The sequence below is a fragment of the Sceloporus undulatus genome, chromosome 7 (assembly GCF_019175285.1).
Source record: "Sceloporus undulatus isolate JIND9_A2432 ecotype Alabama chromosome 7, SceUnd_v1.1, whole genome shotgun sequence".
Lineage (NCBI taxonomy): Eukaryota > Metazoa > Chordata > Lepidosauria > Squamata > Phrynosomatidae > Sceloporus > Sceloporus undulatus.
In genome coordinates, this window is record NC_056528.1 from 1,942,979 (window position 1) to 1,963,144 (window position 20,166).

The 20,166-nt window shown below is 47.2% G+C and overlaps 1 protein-coding gene across 1 annotated transcript; it reads left to right on the forward strand.

Moving 5' to 3' along the window:
- Positions 1–718: 718 nt before the first annotated feature.
- On the forward strand, positions 719–20,133 carry C7H1orf167 (chromosome 7 C1orf167 homolog). Its single transcript, XM_042478583.1, has 20 exons — positions 719–783; positions 1,266–1,400; positions 4,052–5,823; positions 6,327–6,370; positions 7,207–7,426; positions 10,108–10,283; positions 10,847–10,944; positions 11,536–11,722; positions 12,509–12,690; positions 13,136–13,307; positions 13,419–13,632; positions 14,068–14,237; positions 14,396–14,510; positions 14,932–15,038; positions 15,292–15,550; positions 15,692–15,800; positions 16,391–16,601; positions 16,982–17,117; positions 17,510–17,620; positions 17,867–20,133. Exons 2-20 carry the CDS (start codon positions 1,325–1,327, stop codon positions 17,927–17,929), a joined length of 4,422 nt encoding a protein of 1,473 aa, XP_042334517.1. The 5' UTR covers positions 719–783; positions 1,266–1,324; the 3' UTR covers positions 17,930–20,133.
- Positions 20,134–20,166: the final 33 nt, after the last annotated feature.

Below are 20,166 nucleotides of genomic sequence, written 5' to 3' on the forward strand. Positions count from 1 at the left end.
CAAAAAAAATAAATACAAATGGAGGGGAAATGTCTGAAAATATTTTATTGGGTCACCAAAAATAGTGGGAATGCTCCTCAAATCCCCAGAGGCCATTTTGGACCCTCTAGGGGTCCCAATGTGCCACAAAAATGGCCACATGAGACCCCTGGGCCACATTTTTCCAACCCAGGTGTTGTTGTTGTTATTATTATTATTATTATTAATCATAATCATCATTTGACTTTGCATTGTCTTGCTTTGCTTTGGTTGCATGCATCCCAATAAAGAAACCCCTTAGTTTCTTTCCCTTCTCTGTGATGTGCTTTTGCAAATAATCTTGCAATTATTATTATTATTATTATTATTATTATTATTATTATTATTGCTGCTGCTGCTGCTGCTGTATTGCCTTGCTTTGCTTTGGTGTTTTGCTTTGGTTGCATGCATCCCAATAAATAACTATATGTGTGCAGCATTTTCCCAGGACTGCTTTGGCCCTCGATGCCTCCCTGGAGGGGCCCCATCTGCAAAGGCAAGGACCCCCCTTGCCTTCCCCCCATTGCATTGCAAAGCTGTCGGTTTGAAAAGGAAGGCGCGAGGCATTTGCAGAGGAATGAGTAAGGAGAAGTAGTTTCTACTGAGATACTAGGAAGGGGTCCTTTCCCCCCTCCAGCCCTCCCATTTTTGGCACAGAAGCCCCCCTCCCCAAATGACAGCTGCATCTAAAGACCTGCTTGGCTTTGCAAAAGTGTATCCAAGGAGGAGGTTGTCTGCCTAGCAACCATTTCCAAAAGCAAACAGGTAAGACAGGTAAGAGCTTTCCCCTTCTCTTTAGACTCCTTGAAATAAACTTAAGATTCACAGTGAAAGGGAATGAAAGACTGGACCAAGACATTACATAATAATAATAATAATAATAATAATAATAATAATAATATATTATATTATATTATAATTATAATTATAATTATTTATATTCTGCCCCTCTACAAAATACAATCGGGGCGGCTTACAACATTAAAATATACACAAACCATCATTCCCTCCCACCCGCCTCTCCTTAAAATACAATTAAACAGATTAAAATTAAAACGTACTTAAAATTCAATTCAAATATATTTACTGATCTATCTATCTATCTATCTATCTATCTATCTGAATTGACCTGTGTGTGTGTGTGTGTGTGTGTGTGTGTGTGTGTGTGTGTGTATTCAAATGTGTGTCTTTTTCTGGTATATACATATGTACTCCATTGTACTCCAGTGTACTTTTTGGCCTTCCAGGTGAGCTTGGTCCGGTTTGCACCTGGGTTGGAAGAGGCAAAGGCTTCCATGGTACGGAGATGGAAAGTCCAAACCAGAGAGGCCAGAGGAAGGAAAATATCCCACCGTCTCCCTTAAACGGCTACCTGAGGCCAGGTAAGCTACGCAATCTGTAGTTTCGCTGGGTGTCTGGTCTCTGGGTTGCAAACTAGAGATCCCCACCTTCCTTGTAGCTGCCCAGGACTGGAATTCAGGGCCTGGCAACTGCTTCTTGGGTTGCAAACCAAAGTTTGGGTCCATGCTATAGCTTTCTGAACCGCAAACCAAAATGAAGAAAATAAACCAGAGCGCAAGAGCTCTTCAACGTTGTATTGTTATTATATGTAATTTATATAATGTATATATGTATTCAGAAAATGCTGGCATGGAAGTGAATGGGATAGATAGATAGATAGATAGATAGATAGATAGATAGATAGACTATTATTACCCCACTCACTTCCATGACAACGTTCTCTGAAGATGCCAAAGCCACAGATGCTGGCGAAATGTCAGGAACAAACTCTTCCAGAACAAGGCCGCATAGCCCCCCGAAAACCCTACAAACTACAATGGATGCCGGCCATGAAAGCCTTGGACGTCACATTGTGTTGTTGTCGCCTTTGATACTGTCTTCCCTATCAGTCCAGAGAGGGCTTAAAATCCAGGTAGAGCATCCTGCTATGGTGTGTGTGTACACTTGCGCGCATGTGTTGTTGTTGTGTCTGCCTGATTGGCGGCTTCTGCTCTCATTAGCCGCGGATCAAAGCCTCCCCGCCTTTCGCACTCGGGACATCTGGAGCCCCAGTGACTAACTGGCCTCATTAACCGTGGCCTCTAAGCCGCTTAGAGGGACTCAGATGGCTCACCCTCCCTTGCGTGGGATTTGGGGCATTAAGGACAAGCAGGTTGGCTTTCCGAGGGGAGTGGGAACACAACAGGGGTGTTTGGATTTTGCTTGGCACCATCAGAGGAACCGGAGACAAAGAGGAGTCTGTCTGTCTGTCCTCAGGCCGCGGGTTTTGGACAAGAGATGTCCGGGGGTGGTGACCGGAGTGAGTAAGACCCCCGTTCGGACGAGAGGTGGTGGTTTTGGACGCGGGAGGTGCGTCTTTCGAAACATGCGCTTGACCGTCAGCTCCGGTCAAGGAAGCATGTTTCTTCATAGTTGGCGTTGGCTTTGGCTGTGTCGGGATTTGGAGAAAATTGAAAATGCTCCCCCCAAATTCCAAAAAGCAAACCTTGATTTTGCTATGTTTATATATATATATGGGACACCCTTTTACTATGTCTCTGTAATGGTACTTGAGCGTTGCCAAATTTTGGTACACAAGTGGGATCCATGTGGACACCAAGGGCCAAATGTACATCCCCAAAAGCAAAGCTTGGTTTTGCCATTTTATATAAGGGACACCATTTTATTTAATGGGACTTGAGCATCTACGGATTTTGGTATCCATATGAGGTCCTGGAACCAAACCCCAGCGGATACCAAGGACCCACCGTACAACAATCCTGCCACTTTTAGGGTTATTTCAGAAGTTATTTTTGCAAATGTCTGGGTTCTTCCAGCCAACTTGGTGCACCTCTCTCTCATTCCTCCATGGCTTCCTTGCTGGGGTTCACTCTTCCAGCAACGGACTGACCCTGCAAAGAGCTTAGCGGAGCCTCTTGCAAGAGGAGGGTGCCACCTTTTCTCTCCGGGAGGGTTGTATATCCCCCGCTAATCCCAAATCCTGGAACAGGATTGCACCGGGGCAGAGTATATCCCTGGCTCAGGGCCTTGAGAAACCTCAGCTGGCATTTTGAACACAACGCAGCTAAGTCTGTAGTTCTTCGGAGTGCTGTTGGACCCAATGGTCTGAACTGGGAAAGTAACTTTCATGGTTTGCGGTGTTTGGCTAGCAATTTTGTTGTCAGTTAATGATGCTGGGAAAGTAACCGGCTTGTTGGTTTTTACTTTTTGGTAGGTCTGTTGTGCATTCCCCATTGGCATCATGGAATTATCATAGACCTTCCAACTGGTGAGAGAACCAATGGTTCATATCAAGCTATTGGAAAGTCCATAGGTTGCCCTTGGGCAAGTCACACTCTCTCAGCCTCAGGGGAAGGCAATGGCAATGGGAAACGTCCTTTGAACAAATCTTGCCAAGAAACCCCATGAGTTAGCATCACCATAAGTCGGAAATGACTTCAAGCGCACTGCAGTGATAATAAGTCAAAGCCGCAAATGTGGAGGGCCAACTGTCATAGTGGTGATAGTGGTAATAGTAGCAGCAGCAGTAGTAGTAGTAATGATCTGAGGATCAGTTCCAATTGTTAATGTTTAGCAGTGGCTTCCATGTCAAGGTAGTGAATTCATTCCAGGTTTTGAGCTCTCCAAGGTCCAAAACACACTGCAGAAGTAATCCGGTTTGAGACCGCTTTAACTGCCCTGACGAGTGCTCAGGAATCCTGGGAATTATAGTTTATTGTTGCACCAGAGCCCTCTTGACAGAGAAGGCTCGACGTCTCACAAAACTATAGTCCCCAGGTTTTACTAGCACTGAGCCAGGGCAGGTAAAATGGTCTCAAACTGGATTATTTCTGCAGTGAGTTGCTGAACCTGTTTAGGGTCAACTTGGAGAATTCATTTGCATCCCGGAGTGGATTCACTGTTTTGGCAACATGATCGGAGCCACCAGGTGCTGGTAATGTGATGGAAGTGATACACTTTTGAGATGCATGCTCCCAAAATGAGCATTTGATTTTGTTTTGTTCTTCTCCAGAGCAAAGGAACATCCAGAAGAACGTCACAGGGAATCTCTATCTCTCTTTCGGAAGTCGTGTCGGGGTATCGCATCCTCACAATGGCTCAGCGAAGCCTGGATCAAACCATAGGAGAGCATCCGCCAAAGGAATGCCATGGACTACATCAGTAGGAAGCAGGACAGACGAACCACGTCCGGTTCAGACCAACCTTTCTTGTCCCTACTGGCCAGCGACCACCGTTGACTCTGCGTCCCACAAGCAAAGCAACCTCGAGTCCAAATTTCAGAGGTTTGGATTTGAAAACAGAGCGGAGGCCAGCAACCTTCATCCTCTTCTGCCTGGCTGCATCTCTCGCTTGGACCAGCTTGGTTTGCGGAGGAGCTCCACAAAGACCCTGCCTCAACAAAACCATGAAGGTCCACCTGCTGCTCATAATGCTATCTCCAAAGTCAGGATGGACACTGAGGACCATCAGGTGGCAAAACAGCCTCTAAGTCATTTCTCCAACCAAAGAAGCAACAGGAATCTTGAAAGCCACAGAGATGCCCTCTCCTCCTCCAGATTGTTGGAGAGACCATCTCAGGGTTCCCTTCTCCATAGCTCTTGTCCTTCCTCTTCAAGCTCTGATGGTAGCATTGATTTCTCTACTCAGGATCATCTGAAGACCTCTGAGCTGGTGGAGGACCGTCCTCCATCCGCCACGCTCCAGGCCATTTTACGGTCTTCTCAAAGGTCAGCGGACCTCCATTGCTCCATCCGGCGGTTCCAGGAAGAAATTGAGATGGGAGCCTTAGGGTCTTTCCCTTGGGACTCCAAATATTCCTCTCTCCCTCGCCAGTCCTGCTCCAGTCCCCCACTAAGCATCACCGAACGGCTCACTGCGGACCAGAACTATGCTAGGCAAGCTGGGGAGAGATGGGGTGCCTCTTTCAGTAGAGATTGGGGCAGTCTTGGCTCTGTGGCAGGTGCTTTTGGAGAAGATGAACCTTTTCCCCTTACCTCCAGGTACAAAACTGCTGGGCTGCATGCCCCTGCGATGGAGACTCTGGACCATGCTTGGCCAACGGGTTTCTCCAGCCCAACCTCACACTCGGTTCTAGGCAAAGAGGTCTCTTTTTCATCCTTCCAACCATGCTTAGTAGAGCAGCAAGTTCTGGAAGAGACGGTCAGTTGCAGCTGGTCAAAAACTGACCACCAGCAGCAGAAACGTGGACCGGAAGAACCTTCTTCGGATGTGTCCCATTGCTGTGAGTTGGGTCAAAAGGACCTTCCCTTGGGTCTTCTCTCCACTGGTGGCTTGGAGGTCTCCTCAGACACGTCGCATGTCAATTTCCCAAGGAACATGGGAGTGTCCATCTACGATACCCAAAGGGATTGGACTTCTTGGTCTCCTGGAGGTCCGGAGGTTGTTCCAGTCCACCAGTTTGGAAATGGTTCCAAAGACCTTGACTCACACGAACCAGGAGAGAGTGGTGGGACTCCATCAGTTGTAAACTCCGTGGATGAGGGTAGTTCATTTTTGCCCCAGTGGAAGCTCAATGTGTTCGGAGCAAATGCCAAAAAAGACCTTGAGGAACATTCTCAAACTTCTGACGGCACACAAGTGGTCGACGCGAAAACTCTTGCGGTGGGGAGTTCCAGGGGTCCATCAGATTCTTTCGGTGGCAGTGGTTGGCCCAACATGGGAAGCGGTCAAAGAGAGGAGTCTTTTGTAGAAAAGGCAAAAGAGAGGATGGAGCTGCCATCCGGCAATTGGAGAGATTTTGCGATAGACGCCACACGAAGGAAGGTGAGCATTGCTTGTTTCAGAGCATGGAGGAGAGACAATTTTGGATCACAACTTCCAGAATCCCCCACCCAGCAAGGGATTCTGGGAGCTGTGGTCCACAGATTACATTTTTTCCCCCAAGCTCTGGTTTGTGTGTTGCCAAGTTTGGAACTGCAAGAAGGCTCTGTACAAAAGGAAGGACTGTGACATTTCAGAAACCATTTTGGGTTGAAAAGACCTAGAATTTGGCTTATTAATTATTGTTCATGATGTGCGGCATTTTATTGTCCTATTATATGACTACAAGCGCCACCCAGAGATGATGTGTATATATGTTGGTGTGCATTTTAAAAGGTAGAACTTAAGCAGTTTGATAGAACCATCATCCATAGGCTGCCTCTAGGAAAATTCATATGCAAAGGGGTTCAGGGTGCTAGCATCACTTTTCTTAATGTCCCCTACTATAAACAAACTGTCCATAAAGTAACATACCAACATGCCTTGACTCTCTCTCCTGCTTGTAGGACCTGGAAAGAGACAACAGATCGACGGAGAAGAAGAGAAACAGGTAAGTCTGTTGTCTGTATATTTTGGTTGAAGGATATTTGGTATTAATTTTGTATTATATTCCATTTTCTAGAATGTATGCCACTGGCGGGTCCATTTTATTTCATTTTATTCTGTTTGATGTACAGTGCTGTGTAAACCTACAGCAATTTATAAATCAAGTTGTTTAATAATAATAATAATAATAATAATAATAATGTAAGATGACACAAATGAAGACGGAGGGAATATCAGGTGAAGCGGGAAACCTTGCTAAAAATCAGTATTCCCGGGGTCTTCATTACCCATTTTAAAGGTATGCATCCATCCCTCACACTCCACTACAGCTAGCAAAGTTTCTGCAATGGTTTACATATTTGTGCGTCTGGAAAGGCAGCGCATAAAAAGAAGAGGCAATGGGGAGGGAAAATAAGGCAACTCAGGCTCAGGTTGTGCAATGTGCATAGGATGCATTTCCTTGCTCCGGCGGAGCGCCTGTTGCTTGAAAGCCGAGGAAGAATGAAATCCTGACATAGCAGGTCAGGGCCCTGTTTTTCTTTTCTCTCCCTCTTTCTCGGCCTTAGATTTAGGCTGCATCCACACTGCTGGTATAATCTGGTTTGACACCACTTGAACTGCCACGGTTCAATGCTAGGGAACACCAGGGTCTGCGGTTTTGTGACACCTTTAGCCTTCACTCTTGTGCCACAACAGACTAGGATCTCCAAAATGCCATAGAGTTGAGCCACGGCAGTTAAAGCAGTGTCAAACTGGATTATTTCCGCAGTGCAGATGCAGCCACCAACCCGCAAGAGTCCACAGGACTGAGTCGTGGTTTCGGTTTCTTCCCTTTTCCAGGCCTCTGCCCCTAAGGAGGGACCCTCTTCTGGCGAAATCTTTTGTGGCCTGGCGCGACCATGTCTTTGAGAGGAAAGCCACTGCTCGGGCGTTGTATGAGCGCCAGCTGAAGCGCAAAGGACTGGCCGCCCTGCAATGGGCAGTGCAGCTGAGGAACGCCCAAGTGGGCATCGCCCAGAGGAACCACACTTTGGCTGTACTGACCGCCAGCTTCCGCAGGGTAAGGAGGACTCTTCTGAGAAGCAGTTGCAAAAATCCCAAATTGCAAATCACTGCCTCATTCTAAGTAATGGTAGCCTTGGCCTTGCTAGGGCCTGTTTAGTAAAGGTGAGCTTGGGTTCACATAAAGTTTGCAATGGACTCTGCTGCATGGCAGGACTTGCAGGATGTTGTTGTCATCATTGTGTGCCTTCACGTTGTTTCCAACTTATGGCAATAAAATTTATGTCTACAATATACGTTCTGTTGAGATCCAGGCCATCTCTGGGTGCATCCAATAATGCAGTTCAGCTGTATCCGCGCTGCAGGAATAATCCAGTTTGGCACCACTTCCATGGTTGCCATGGTTCAGTGCTATGGAAATCGGGGAATTTTAGTTTAATGGGGCACCAGGGGCTCTGATGGAGAAGGCTGAATGTCTCATGAAACTATGATTCCTAGAATTTCATAGCACTGAGATATGGCAGTCAAAGTGGTGTCAAACTGGATTGTTTCTATAGTGCAAATGCACCCTCAAGCCAATGAAGAAAGATCTGTGTTTCCTCCTGTTTCTTTGGAAGAACTCTCTTCACTGCTGAACTCATCCAAACCCACCACCTGCTCTCTTGATCCGATTCCTTCCCGTCTTCTAATCTCTATAGCCCCCTCTTTGTTACCCTCCCTCCTCTAGATCTTTAATCTCTCTCTCTCCTCGGGTTCCTTCCCCTCAGTCTTCAAACATGCCTTAGTTTCCCCTATCCTGAAAAACCCTCTCTCGACCCCTCTTCCTTGGCTAGCTATCGTCCAATCTCTCTTCTTCCTTTTCTCTCCAAGGTGTTGGAACGAGTCGTCTATTCACGCTGTCTTGAGTTTCTTGAAACCAACTCCATTCTGGATCCCTTCCAGTCTGGTTTTCGCCCATGGCACTCCACAGAGACGGCCCTTACTAAGATCTCGAATCATCTTTTGCAGGCCAAGGCAAATGGCCTTTATTCTATCCTTGTCCTTCTTGATCTGTCTGTGGCCTTTGACACCGTGGACCACTGTCTCCTAATAGATGTACTCTCTGACCTTGGTTTCTCGGGCCTTGTTCTCGATTGGTTCACATCTTACTTGTCAGATCGATCTTTTTCAGTGGTCTCGGGTGGTCAGACCTCGTCTTCTGTCCCCTTATCTGTTGGAGTTCCTCAGGGCTCTGTTTTGGGTCCCCTTCTGTTCTCTCTATACACACTCTCCCTTGGCAAACTTATCAGCTCTTTTGGTTTCTCCTACCATCTTTGCGCCGATGATACCCAGCTGTACCTTTCCACCCCTAATCTTTCACCAGAGCTAGAGCAGCAAGTGTCATCCTGTTTAACAGCTGTCTCCCACTGGATACACCATCGGCGTCTGAAGCTCAATATGTCCAAGACTGAGCTTCTTGTTTTCCCTCCTAAGCCCACCCTTCACTATTCCTTTTCTATCTCCGTCAATAACATCTCGATCCAGCCGGTCCAGGAAGCCCGTAGTCTCAGTTTCATCTTTGACTCCTCTTTGTCATTTATCCCTCAGATCCAGACTACAGCCAAAGTCTGTAGATTTTTTCTCTATAATATCGCCAAAATCCGTCCATATCTCTCAGCTTCTACTGCAAAAACACTGGTCCATGCCCTAGTGGTCTCACGACTAGACTACTGTAACCTCCTCTTGGCAGGGCTTCCCCTCTCTCATCTCCACCCATTAATTTCTGTTCAGCATTCAGCTGCACGCATTATTTCACTCACTCTCCATTATGATCATGTCTCCCCTCTGTTGTCCTCCCTTCACTGGCTCTCTCTTCCTTTCCGCATCAGGTACAAACTTTTGCTACTCACCTTTAAGCCCTGCATGGGTTGGCCCCTCTTTATTTAACCGATCTTCTCTCTCCCTACATCCCTATTCGCACTCTCCGCTCTGGCAGCCAAAGTCTCCTCTCTCAACCCAGGATCTTCTCTGCCCCGTCCCGGATCCATCCCTTCTCTCTTGCTGCCCCTCTTTCCTGGAACATTCTTCCTCTGCATTCATGGCTCATCACTTCCCTAACCAGCTTTAAGGCTGAGCTGAAAACCATATTGTTTAGGGAAGCGTTCTCAGGGAATTTGTGATTGTCATCTGGCTGTCTGATAATGGTTGATGTGATGTGATTTGCTTTTATATGTGATGTTTTTAATTTGTCTTTTTTTTTCTATATGGTAATGTTATCTATTCCTCTTTTAATTGTTATTATCTTAGAATGTACGCCTTGGGCAGGCTTTTATATTCTCTTTAATTTTACCGACTTTGTACAGTGCTGTGTATAATTACAGCACTTTAGAAATAAAGTTTAATAATAATAATAATCCTGAACACTGAGCTTATGGTGACCCCATGAATTTTGGAGGGTTTTCTCAGCAAGGAATCCTCAGAGGTGGTTTAGACAATTCCTTTGTCTGAAATCTGGCCTGATCTCCATGCAAAGACTAACTGGGCTGACCATGCTTAGCTTCCAAGATCAGATGGGATTTGGTGCCTTTAGGGTATTTAGTCCCTTTCCTGGGACTGCACATTCCAGCATCCCTCAGCATTGGCTACTCCAGCGAAGACAGTTGGGAGTTGGAGTCCAGTAAACAAGGGGAACCAGTTGGTGCTAAAAGGGTCTTACTTGGAGATGTTTGGAGCCTGAGGTGTGTTCTGCTTCTTTGCCAGTGGCAGGATGTGACGGCGAAACAGCAAGAGGCGCGGACATCCCGGCACATGGAGCCTGAGAGATGTGGCCAAGGTCTGCTTCGTTCAGCACTGGGAAGGCCACTTTTGGTCACTCGACACCCCATTTTGTCCCAGCTGTCTTCGGAGCACCAGGAAGAAGCCACTCGGTACAGCAGGTAAATGGAAGAAGGAAAAATATAACTCAGATGGTTCTGTTTTGCAATTCCATGGAGAACTGGACTTTCTAGGGATAACAGTTAAGGATGGAGAAGCATCCTATTCTGGATCCTATTATATCTCATCCCGTTTTTGTTGTTATTCAAGATGTTTTTGATTTATGGCAACCCTATTATGGGGTTTTCTTGGAAAGAATTGTACAGAGGGGGTTTGCCATTGCCATCCTTGGAGGCTGAGAGTATGTGACTTGCCCTAGGTCAACTATGAGGTTCATGGCTGAGCGTAGCTTTGAATCCGGGTCTCCAGTCCAGTGCTGGGACCACTATGCCTTCGAGTCGTTTCCGACTTATGGCAACTCTAAGGCGACCCACAACTCCATCTAGCCATTCTCAAACCAGCAGCCTTGCAGATTTGTCCAACTACAACTCCCATCATCTCCCAACTACTGGCTGGGGTATTGAAGAGTTGTAATGCCACCAGTTTGGGGAAGAGAGCTCTGGCTACTAGACTACTCTTAGCCTTTAGCATGAATTAAAACACTCTGTTGTTCTTGTTTTTTCAGGGCGGAGGGGAGCTTATGGATGCAACTTCGACATGTGCAGGGAACAGACGAGTTGTGCAGGAAGGCTGACGCACTGCGAGACGTGAGGCGTCTGGCTGGTAGGCCCTTGTTCCAGATTTGGTTTGATTTCGGCTGCATTAATGCAGAATTAATGCAGTTTGACACTGCTTTAACTGCCATGGCTCAATGCTATCGAATTCTGGGTTTGCAGTTTGTTGTGGCACCAGAACTCTCTGACGGAGAAGACTAAGGAAGGGATTTAATCCAAATCTGCTTCCTTAACTTAATTTAACTTAACTGAGGTGCACCTGGACTGCTTTTTTTAGAGCCTTATTCCACGAGAAAAGAAAACGAAAATGGAACCAGAAAGCAGCGGCTTTCTCCATGCCTCACCGCATGACGGTGGTAAAAGCGTCTCCTTTGTCGAATGGATCTTTCCACCTGGAACAAAAATGTGCTTTTATAACCATAAGATAACCGAAGCGCTACGACATCATGTGGCGAGGCACATAGAAAGCCGATATTCTCTGTCTCTGTTTCCACTTTCTTTTCCCATGCGAGAAGACCCTTAAAACCAGAAAAGGGCTAGTGTGTAAATTGTGCCCGTCTGTCCCACTGGCTTAGGAGAAGCCATGCCCGTAACACCTTGTTCCCCACCTCTTTATTCTTTATTCTCCCCTTCCACACAGCAGCTTTCAGACTGTGGCGCCTTCAGAAGGAGCGCATGGAGAGAGAGGATGCTTATGCCCAAGAGGTCCGTGTCATTTTGGAGAAGAAGAAGCTGGCAAACGTGTTCCAGACCTGGCGTTCTCGCTATCGGGCGAGCAAACAGACCTGGCCGCTTGCGGCTCGCATCCGGAGAGGACTGATCCGCCAGTGAGCAAAGCACAGTATTCACAGGAGGAGTAACTAGTACAGTGTGCTCACCATCCATGAGTTGGAGCTTGCACAGATAGGTGGCACCAATGGTGGCACATGCCCACAGGTACACTGACACAAGGTGTGCATGTTGCCAGCCATTGACTAATATGAGTTGAGATCCTGCAGTCTTTCACATCCATTGACCTCCCTGGATGGGAAGGACCCACAGTAGTGCAGTCGTACTACAGGACTGTGTAGTACTGTACTTTATTGTAGTACTTATCTAAGGATTCAGGGTCCATGGATCCCATGATCCATGGCTTCAAAATACATTCAGCCATCTATATCCGCGGATTCTTTACCCATATATTCAAACACCCACAGCTTGAAAATATGCAACAAATATATGAATTCCAAAGACCAAACCTTGATTTTGATTTTAGTGCTCCGTTGTATTTAATGGGACTTGAGCATCTATGGATTTTGGTATCCATGGAGGTCCTGGGACTAAACAGCAATGGATACCAAGGGCCTACAACAAGAACAACAAGAATAATCTATTATATTTAATAGGACTTAGGCATTCATGGATTTTGGTATCCATGGGATTCCTGGAACCCAAACGCAGCTGGTACCAAGGACCTACTGTAATAATAATAATAATAATAATAATCCATTGTATTTCATGGGACTTGAGCATTCATGGATTTTGGTATCCATGAGGGTCTGGGAACCAAACGTCAGCAGATACCTTGGTTTTCTGATTTTATATAAGGGGCATTTTCTTTCTCTCCCCCGAAGGTGCTTTGATGCTTGGAGGCGCTTTGCCCGACGGGAGGCCTTCAGCCGTCTGGGCCTGGAGGGCCTACGCATCCAATCTTTGCGGCGGTGCTTCCAGCATTGGGCCCGGATGGTGGAAGTCAAGGAACGGGCCCGGCGAGCACTGCTTGGACTTCTGGCCTCGAAGCAGAGGAAGTCCTACGGTGAGGAATTGCACCTCTCTGGAAAGTTGAAGATGCATGTATTTCGCCCCCCCCCCATCTTAATCTGTGTCACGAGTCAAGCATAGGTCCTAAATTAGATAATGCTTCACTTCTCTCCAACTTTCCCATATGGAAAAGTTCCAACTGTAACAAAAGAATGGATAGATGACCACTGTCATATCGTCTTCAGGCTGTGCTTATAAGGTGTATATGAAACATCAATGAAGTTCATGTTCAGGCTTGGATCCCGTCTCCAAAATATTGCATTGTGTCTATGCAATAGTTTCAGAATCCAAACCACTTCTGGTCCCGAGTATTTTGGATAAAGGAGACTCAGTAATAAGTCTCCATGTTCTTTCAACTGCGAACGATTGAGCCAGGAATGATGATTTGGTTCCAATCTGTTATTTCTCTGTTTCTCTTTCCTGGGAACGACCCACAAAAGCATCCAGGTTAGGCTTTGGTCGAGACGCTTGCATGGCTCAGCCATGTTTGGACGTCACAAGATGGTCCCAAAGGAATGGAGGGGACAGTCTAGATGACCTTCTCCATGCCGTGACATTGCAAGGGGCCTTTCAGACCTGGAGGAAAAGATGGCACGAGTCCCAGCTGGCCACGTAAGTGCTTGACCAATATGCCTTGGTGAGGTTGGGCACAGAGTCCTTAGTTTTGGAAGCTAAGCTTTCTGTTATTTTGGAAGGAAGTTTCTAGTCTAATGACACTTTCAGGGTGTTTTCTCGAGCGTCGGCACAACGTCAAATGAGGAAGGTCCTGGGCTGGTGGTGGTGGAGGACCCTCTCTCCAAACCCCCTCGGGGTCCAACCCAGCCGCTACGCAGAGGACCCTCTCCTTGCGTCGCCCAACTCAGAGGAGTCTTCGCTATCCTCCGGCTTCCATAGCGGAGGGCCTGCCTTGTCCACTCCCAGCGGATCTCTGCAAAAGGTAGGGATTCCTTCTTGGGTAGGTGGTTCTGTGAACCATGGATCAAACCCACTGGCTTAGCTTTGGAGCTGTTTTGGTTGCGTGAGGCAGTGTGTTGCAGTGGTTACAGATGGGGTGCGGACGCATCGCAGAAGTGACATCGCCCCACTTTGTGTTTCATGGATGAGCAAAACTCAACCAGTTTTGCAGGTTCTTTTTGGGATGAAGGAACTAAGGGAATGGCCACATTGCAAAGTCGTTCTTTTTGATGGTTATGCATTTCTGGTGATCGGAGATCAGAGAGCTCTGCTGCCACAGAGAACTGCAGATCCCAGGATTCTCTGTAAGATGGAGCTCATGGCAATTAAAGGTTGTGTCAAACTGCATTAAATCCTGTAGTGCCGACGCAGCCTATGATGCAGAGATGTCTTATCTGTTTCTATCTGTTTCTAACAGGAGAGCAGCTTGGAAAACAGCAGCAGTCGTACCAGCGTCTCTTCGTGGGCTGCGGCGGAAGATGTGGGGCTCCTTCCCTGTCACGATTCTTCATTGCCAGAAGATCTTATAAACGTTGCCCTTGAATTGCCGCCTCGAACCCCTCCTGCGTTGTATAGCTACCACGTGGGGTAAGTCAGTCCTTGTCCCAACCTACCTGTTTATTTTGGGTTCTTGTTTCCATGTTGTAAAGGCCGGAATAGTCATCAGAAATTTAAAGAAAGGCAGCACTGGGATGCTTCTCCTCCCAAGGTAAGTCAATAAACACATGCCCAATTTCCATCCACAGAGAGAATCATTTCCAAGGCAAGAGATTCCCAAACCCAGGCGGCAACGACGAGAGCAAACCGATCCTTGCTCGCTCGGTGCAAAAAGGCGCACAACCTGATGACCATGCGGCAGAGGTAAAAACAGTGACCAGAAATCCAGCTGTGCAAGTTTGCCTTCAATAGAACATTAACCGATGTTGCAACATCCTTGCCTTTGCGTGGTTTTATCTCCCAATGACCCTTGGCTCTGAATACACAAACATACGCACCTATGTGAAGTCGAAGGCTTTCATGGCCGGCATCCATAGATTTTTGTGGGGTTTTTGGGCTACGTGGCCATATTATAGAAGAGATTATTCTTGATGTTTTGCCAGCATCTGTGGCTGGCATCTTCAGAGAATGCATTCTATGAAGATGCCAGCCACTGATGCTGGTGAAACGTTAGGAATAAACTCTTCTAGAACATGGCCATATAGCCCGAAAAACCCACAAAAAGCTATAGATGCCAGCCATGAAAGCCTTTGACTGTGCCACCAATCTTTCTTTCCCCTTTCAGGTCCAGCATCGGAGGAGAGTCCTAGCAAGGTACTTTGGACTTTGGTCAGCATCGACTCATCGAAACCAGAAGGCCTCCCAACACCAGAGACATGTCCTTCTCTCTCGGTAAGACCCCAGGCACCAAATTCTCCCGTCTCGTGTTTCTTGTGATCAGAGACTATTGCATAGGGTCAGAAGAACATTGGGAAAATTCAGGAAAAGAAATCCCCTGCTCCTTGTAGAAAAGAGAGAGATGCCACATAGCCCCCAAAACCCACAAAAAATATGCATCCAGTTTGCTCGAATTAAAACTTCTCCATCGGAGCCGTACTTAAGAGAGCCTTGTCTGTCCTTGTATTCCTTTTGGTTCGAAATCCAGGGCTTTCCATCACTGGGTCACCGCTGCATCCCACAGTTCTGCGCAGCGTGAAGCCCTGGCCCGGTTTGAGGGTGCAAGGCAGCAACGTCTTCTGGAGGCCTACTTCGGGAAGTGGAAAACAGAATTCGTAAGAGCCAGCCAGCAAAGATGGAGCGAGGAAAGCCCCCCAGGGAGACCTGAAATGGGATACAGAGTTCTGCGGCGCTGGAGGAAAGCAACCAGGGGGTACCGTGCCTTGCGTTTAAGCTCCGTGAACCAGGTGAGACCGGAAGTGAATAAATATAGAGATGCTTCAACTTGGCATTTTGGAGAGATCCAAGCATGGAACTGATGATAGCTAGGGAGTTAGAGAAGTTTGTGAAGTAGCCTTTGACTTTTCCCACCCATTTGTTATTTCCAGGCCGGCAACTACTGGACCAGGGCTGCTGCCTTCCGCCAGTGCCGCCGCCAGAGGAGTAGTCTTATCGGACCCCAGAAGTTCACAAAATTGTTCCCCATTTGTCCAGGCAGTAAGTAAAACCCTGTTTTGTATGGGGGTCAGGCACATAGTTCTCAGGCTATTTTGCAGTCATGGATAGTGGAGCATAAGGTTGTCCAAGGCAGGTGAGAGCAAAGGCTACTCCTTCTTTCCTGTCTCCTTCCATCTTGCTCCAGAGGAGGTTTGCCGTTGCCTTCCTCTGAGGCCGAGAGAGTGGGACTTGGCCAAGATCAACCTTTGGGTTTCCACGGCTGAGCCAGGATTTGAATCCTGATCCCCCAGTGTCCCTGTCAAACCTCTATACCACACTGGCTTCCCCAAATAAAGCAAGATTTATTCATAGGAGGTTGGCCATGGTCTTTCTTTTTGGTTGACGGAGAGAGAGTGCTCAAACCCACTGCTCAAAGTGGGTTTACATGGTTGATCTGGAATTCAAACCCTGGTTCATCGAGGTCATAGTCCAATGCTAAAACCACTATGCCATGCTGGCTCTCAACATGCAAATAGTACAATGAAAAACAGAAGATGGGGACCTGTCTTCCAAGAAGGCAGTGTTGCTGAGCACAAGGGAAAGGATGGGAAATGCTCTTCATTTTCTTAACTCAAATTTTCTCTCTCAAGGGCACCGGAAAAAGGACGTCCGTATCCAACCCAGCCTAACATTCAGCTCTTTCCATGTTTCGCTGGTGACGTACAGAAGCCAAAGCAGGACGCTGTGGGTGAAGGTGCCTCCAGAAGGTCTGGATGTAAAAGGACAGAGATCTGGATGCACTTGGATTCAGGAGAGTGACACCGAAGCCGATTCAGCTGCGGAAGAGAGACAATGGCTGGGGTAAAGCTCTGGAACAGATGAGTCTTGAGTAAGATCAATGGAGGAAGGTCAGAGTAGGAATACAGGTTGAACCTCCCTCTTTCAAAATGCTTGGGACCAGCATTTTTGATTTTGGAGTTTGGCCGATTTTGCAATATATGCACCATGAGATATCTTGGAGATGGGACCGAGTTTAAGCACAAAGTCCGTTTACGTTTATATATACTTTATACATCTAACCTGAAATTGGCCCTCCATATCCATGGATCCAAGCACTCACAACTTTAAAAAAATATTCCATTGTGTTTAATGGGACATGAGCATCCACAGATTTTGGTATCCATCTTTTCATGACCCTTTCTCTGTTGTGACCGCATTTGTCTTTGTGTCCTGGTTTCCAGGAGGAAATATCTGAGCGTGTGGCGACACAATGTCCTCCTGCGCCGTTTCCAGGACGCCAGGGACAGCCGGCGCCTGGTGAAATCATGGATGCTGTGGAAGGATGCCTGCAGGACCAACCTCCTGGGAAAAGCCTTGGTGAGCCTCCCACAGACTTCTCTGGGGGTCGGGGAGAGTGAAGTGCAACCCATACTTTTAGTTTGATTTATCTGTTAGCTTTATGACCATCCTATTACCTACAAGGAGCGGAAGGTACAATATATGATCCTCCACCTCATTTAAAAACGAAACTTCTCGGATCGCACCATCTCCTCTGGAAGACCTCAGTGGAAGATGTAATCCTTTCGTGTCTGGCTACAGGGACATAGCCAGATGCGTCTCCGATGGCATCATCTGGAGAAGCTTAGAGGAAAATTTTATCATTTTGCATCTGGCTACAAGGACATAGCCAGATGCTTCTCCAATTGTGTCTCGTTTAAATGGGCAAAGAGAAGTTTTGGGTCATTCACTCGCTGCTGCTCTCCCAACAGGCGCGACAGAGGTTGGCCGAATGGAGCTGGAAAACGTGGCGTTGGCGGTTCCTCCAGAGCTGGATAGCGGAGCATTTCCTGGCAAATGACAACAGGCGCTTGCTCCAGAAGGTAGGAGACCAGGGGTTCCTAAAAACATTCAATAGGATCTTGAAAGGGGAAAAGGGGGATTTAGGTTAAAATATAATAGCCTCTTGCTTGTCTTAGCTGTGACAGTGTGTCTGGGTGTCCAGATGGGGCAGGCTTGCACTTAGGGGGCTATATTCAAGACCTGATTGAAAAATTTTGCAGCCAGATGGGGGACCTCTGCCCTGTTGAGGGGATTGATCTGTGATCATTTCTATCCTTTCTCCGCAGGCGTTTGGAAGGTGGAAGCAGCTGGCAGCTGCAACTCGCATGGAGAACAAGATCAGTTTCTAGCAGGCTGGGAAAAAATTACATACAAGAGAGACAACGTCTATCCAGTCATTCTCTATCCAGTAATTCACAGAAACTGAACTTTATCCAAACCGTTGGAAGACTGAAACAAGAATGCAAAGCAAATCAATACCGACTGAAGATCTGAAAGGCTGGTATCACCTCTCAAAACAGTCCTTTGAAAATTTAGGGTAAGAGTCTCAATTTGCACTTTACTGGATCCTACGGTATTTCCGTCCCACTTCCAAAGCTTTGTAATCATTCTTAAAAATCTTTATTACTTTTTTGGATACTAAATTCAATTACGGGAATCCCAAACAGGAAGGGGAGACAAGGACCGGACCTCACTATTTGTGGTTTTTGCAATTTCAGATCCCCTGTCCTTGCTAGATTTCTACACTTTGGTTCCTTTTAATGCTACAGGGGCTGTTTCTTTGGAAATCTTACTTGAAGCAGACTCTTGTCTCCTTCCTCCCCGGAGGGTCCCTTGTCGGCCGATCAGCCCTTGCAGATTTGGCCATGGCTATTAAAGTCGGACTGAGAGCTAGGGTTGGAAATAAAATAAAATCAATCTCACTTCGAAGCGCCTTTTCTCGACGCACCCCTGCCTGCAGGACAGGTTGCCCCTTTTATCTCTTTGGCCTTTGTTTGAGTCCATCTGGAAGGATGCGTTTTTGACAGGGCCTCCGCAGCTGGAAATGCACCCCCTGCCCGCGCCGGAGTCCATCGGCTCTTCATTAAAATGCCGGGTTGGCAAGGGCTGACCTCTTTCTCCTTTCCGCTTTCCCCCCAAGTTCCTTTTTTCTGATGATTAGGCCAATGATGAAGGAGCCTGCTGGGAACAGCTGAGTTCTCCACCTGCCTTCTTCCAGAGCTTCCCCTCAGATTTCTTCCATCCCGACTCATTAGCTCTCGCTATAACCGATCAGCCGGGATTAACCTCTCCTTAGCCATCACCTCCTGCGCTTTCGGGAAGCCAAGGCAATAACAAAAGCAAGATGGGAAAACCTTACAGACGCCTATGAGTTGCAAGATTTCCAACGTTACTTTAAAAAAACTAACTGTGCTTTGAGCATAAGCGTAAATCTACCACAAAGCGGCAAGACAGGCGTTGGGTTAAGAGCAGGGCTTTCCAACTTTTTTGGCTTGCGGATCAATTTCTATGGCGGAGCCCCAAAGAGGCCTACCTTGACATGTTTCAAGTTAATGGTGTTTAGGAGTAGTGTTGCTTTTTCTTATTCTTTAACTTCATTCCGTTTTTATTTCTTTCGTTTTCTTGGAGCGCCACCGCTGTGTTGGAGGGTACAACCATTTCATATTTGGACTGGTGTCACCCCATTATGGCAATTCATGTTGTCACCCCTAGGCAGGCAGGAGCTGCCAGCAGAGGTTGGGATCCGGCCTTGGTTGGACCCCTCTGCCCACGGAGCAAAGCCAGGGGAAGAGGAGGGGTCCATGGCCACCGATGGTGGCTACATCGCCGTTTCCCTGTGCCCTGCTTTCATACTAACATAATACCAAGTGCCAACAGTGTAGTAGCTGGAGGGACAAGCAGTATCCAATAACAGCCCAGGATCAAAAACTGTAAATCCAAGCCAAGTCCAGGAGTAATGAGATAATGTGTCTGGAGTCATAAATCACAGTCAGACCTTGCAGTAGATGCCGACTGAGAGAGTAACCCAACAGAAAGGGGAAACCCCTTTGACTAATCATAGAATCTTAGAATTGGAAGTGACCCCAAGGGCCATCCAGTCCAACCCCATTCTGCCATGCAGGAACTCACAATCAAAGCATCCCTGACAGATGGCCATCCAGCCTCTGATTAAAGACCTCCAAAGAAGGAGACTCCACCACGCACTGAGACTGAGTTTGTGCCAAATGCCAAAGCCTTCGCCCTTCCAGAGGACTTGGAGCTATCTCTCCTGCCTCTGCCTGAGATGGCTATAGTGATGTGGTATGGCTGTTTCGTTTTCAGAAGCTAAACTCTCAAGGGAGGGTATGACACCCGGCTCAGAGCCCTGCCAAACCCTGAAGTGCCCCACTCCCAGAAACGGCCGCAGCGGGTAGATGGCAGAGGTGCCCTGGTTGGAAGAGTGGGGTGGTCAGTGGGTCGTGGGATGGAAAGTGAATGACCGCCCCACCAGGTGCTCACCCCCTAAGTGATGCTCCCTACAACAAGGTAAACACTCTCACACCACTCCCTCCCCACAAAAATAATAGTTACTCTCCCAATAGCCATT

Bases quoted from the DNA above. Each gene is read 5' to 3' on its own strand.
- C7H1orf167 (XM_042478583.1), top strand. From the start codon at position 1,325: ATGGAAAGTCCAAACCAGAGAGGCCAGAGGAAGGAAAATATCCCACCG. The intron at 5,824-6,326 runs GTGAGCATTGCT...TCCTGCTTGTAG, and splicing joins TAGACGCCACACGAAGGAAG to GACCTGGAAAGAGACAACAG. The intron at 15,801-16,390 runs GTAAGTAAAACC...TTCTCTCTCAAG, and splicing joins GTTCCCCATTTGTCCAGGCA to GGCACCGGAAAAAGGACGTC.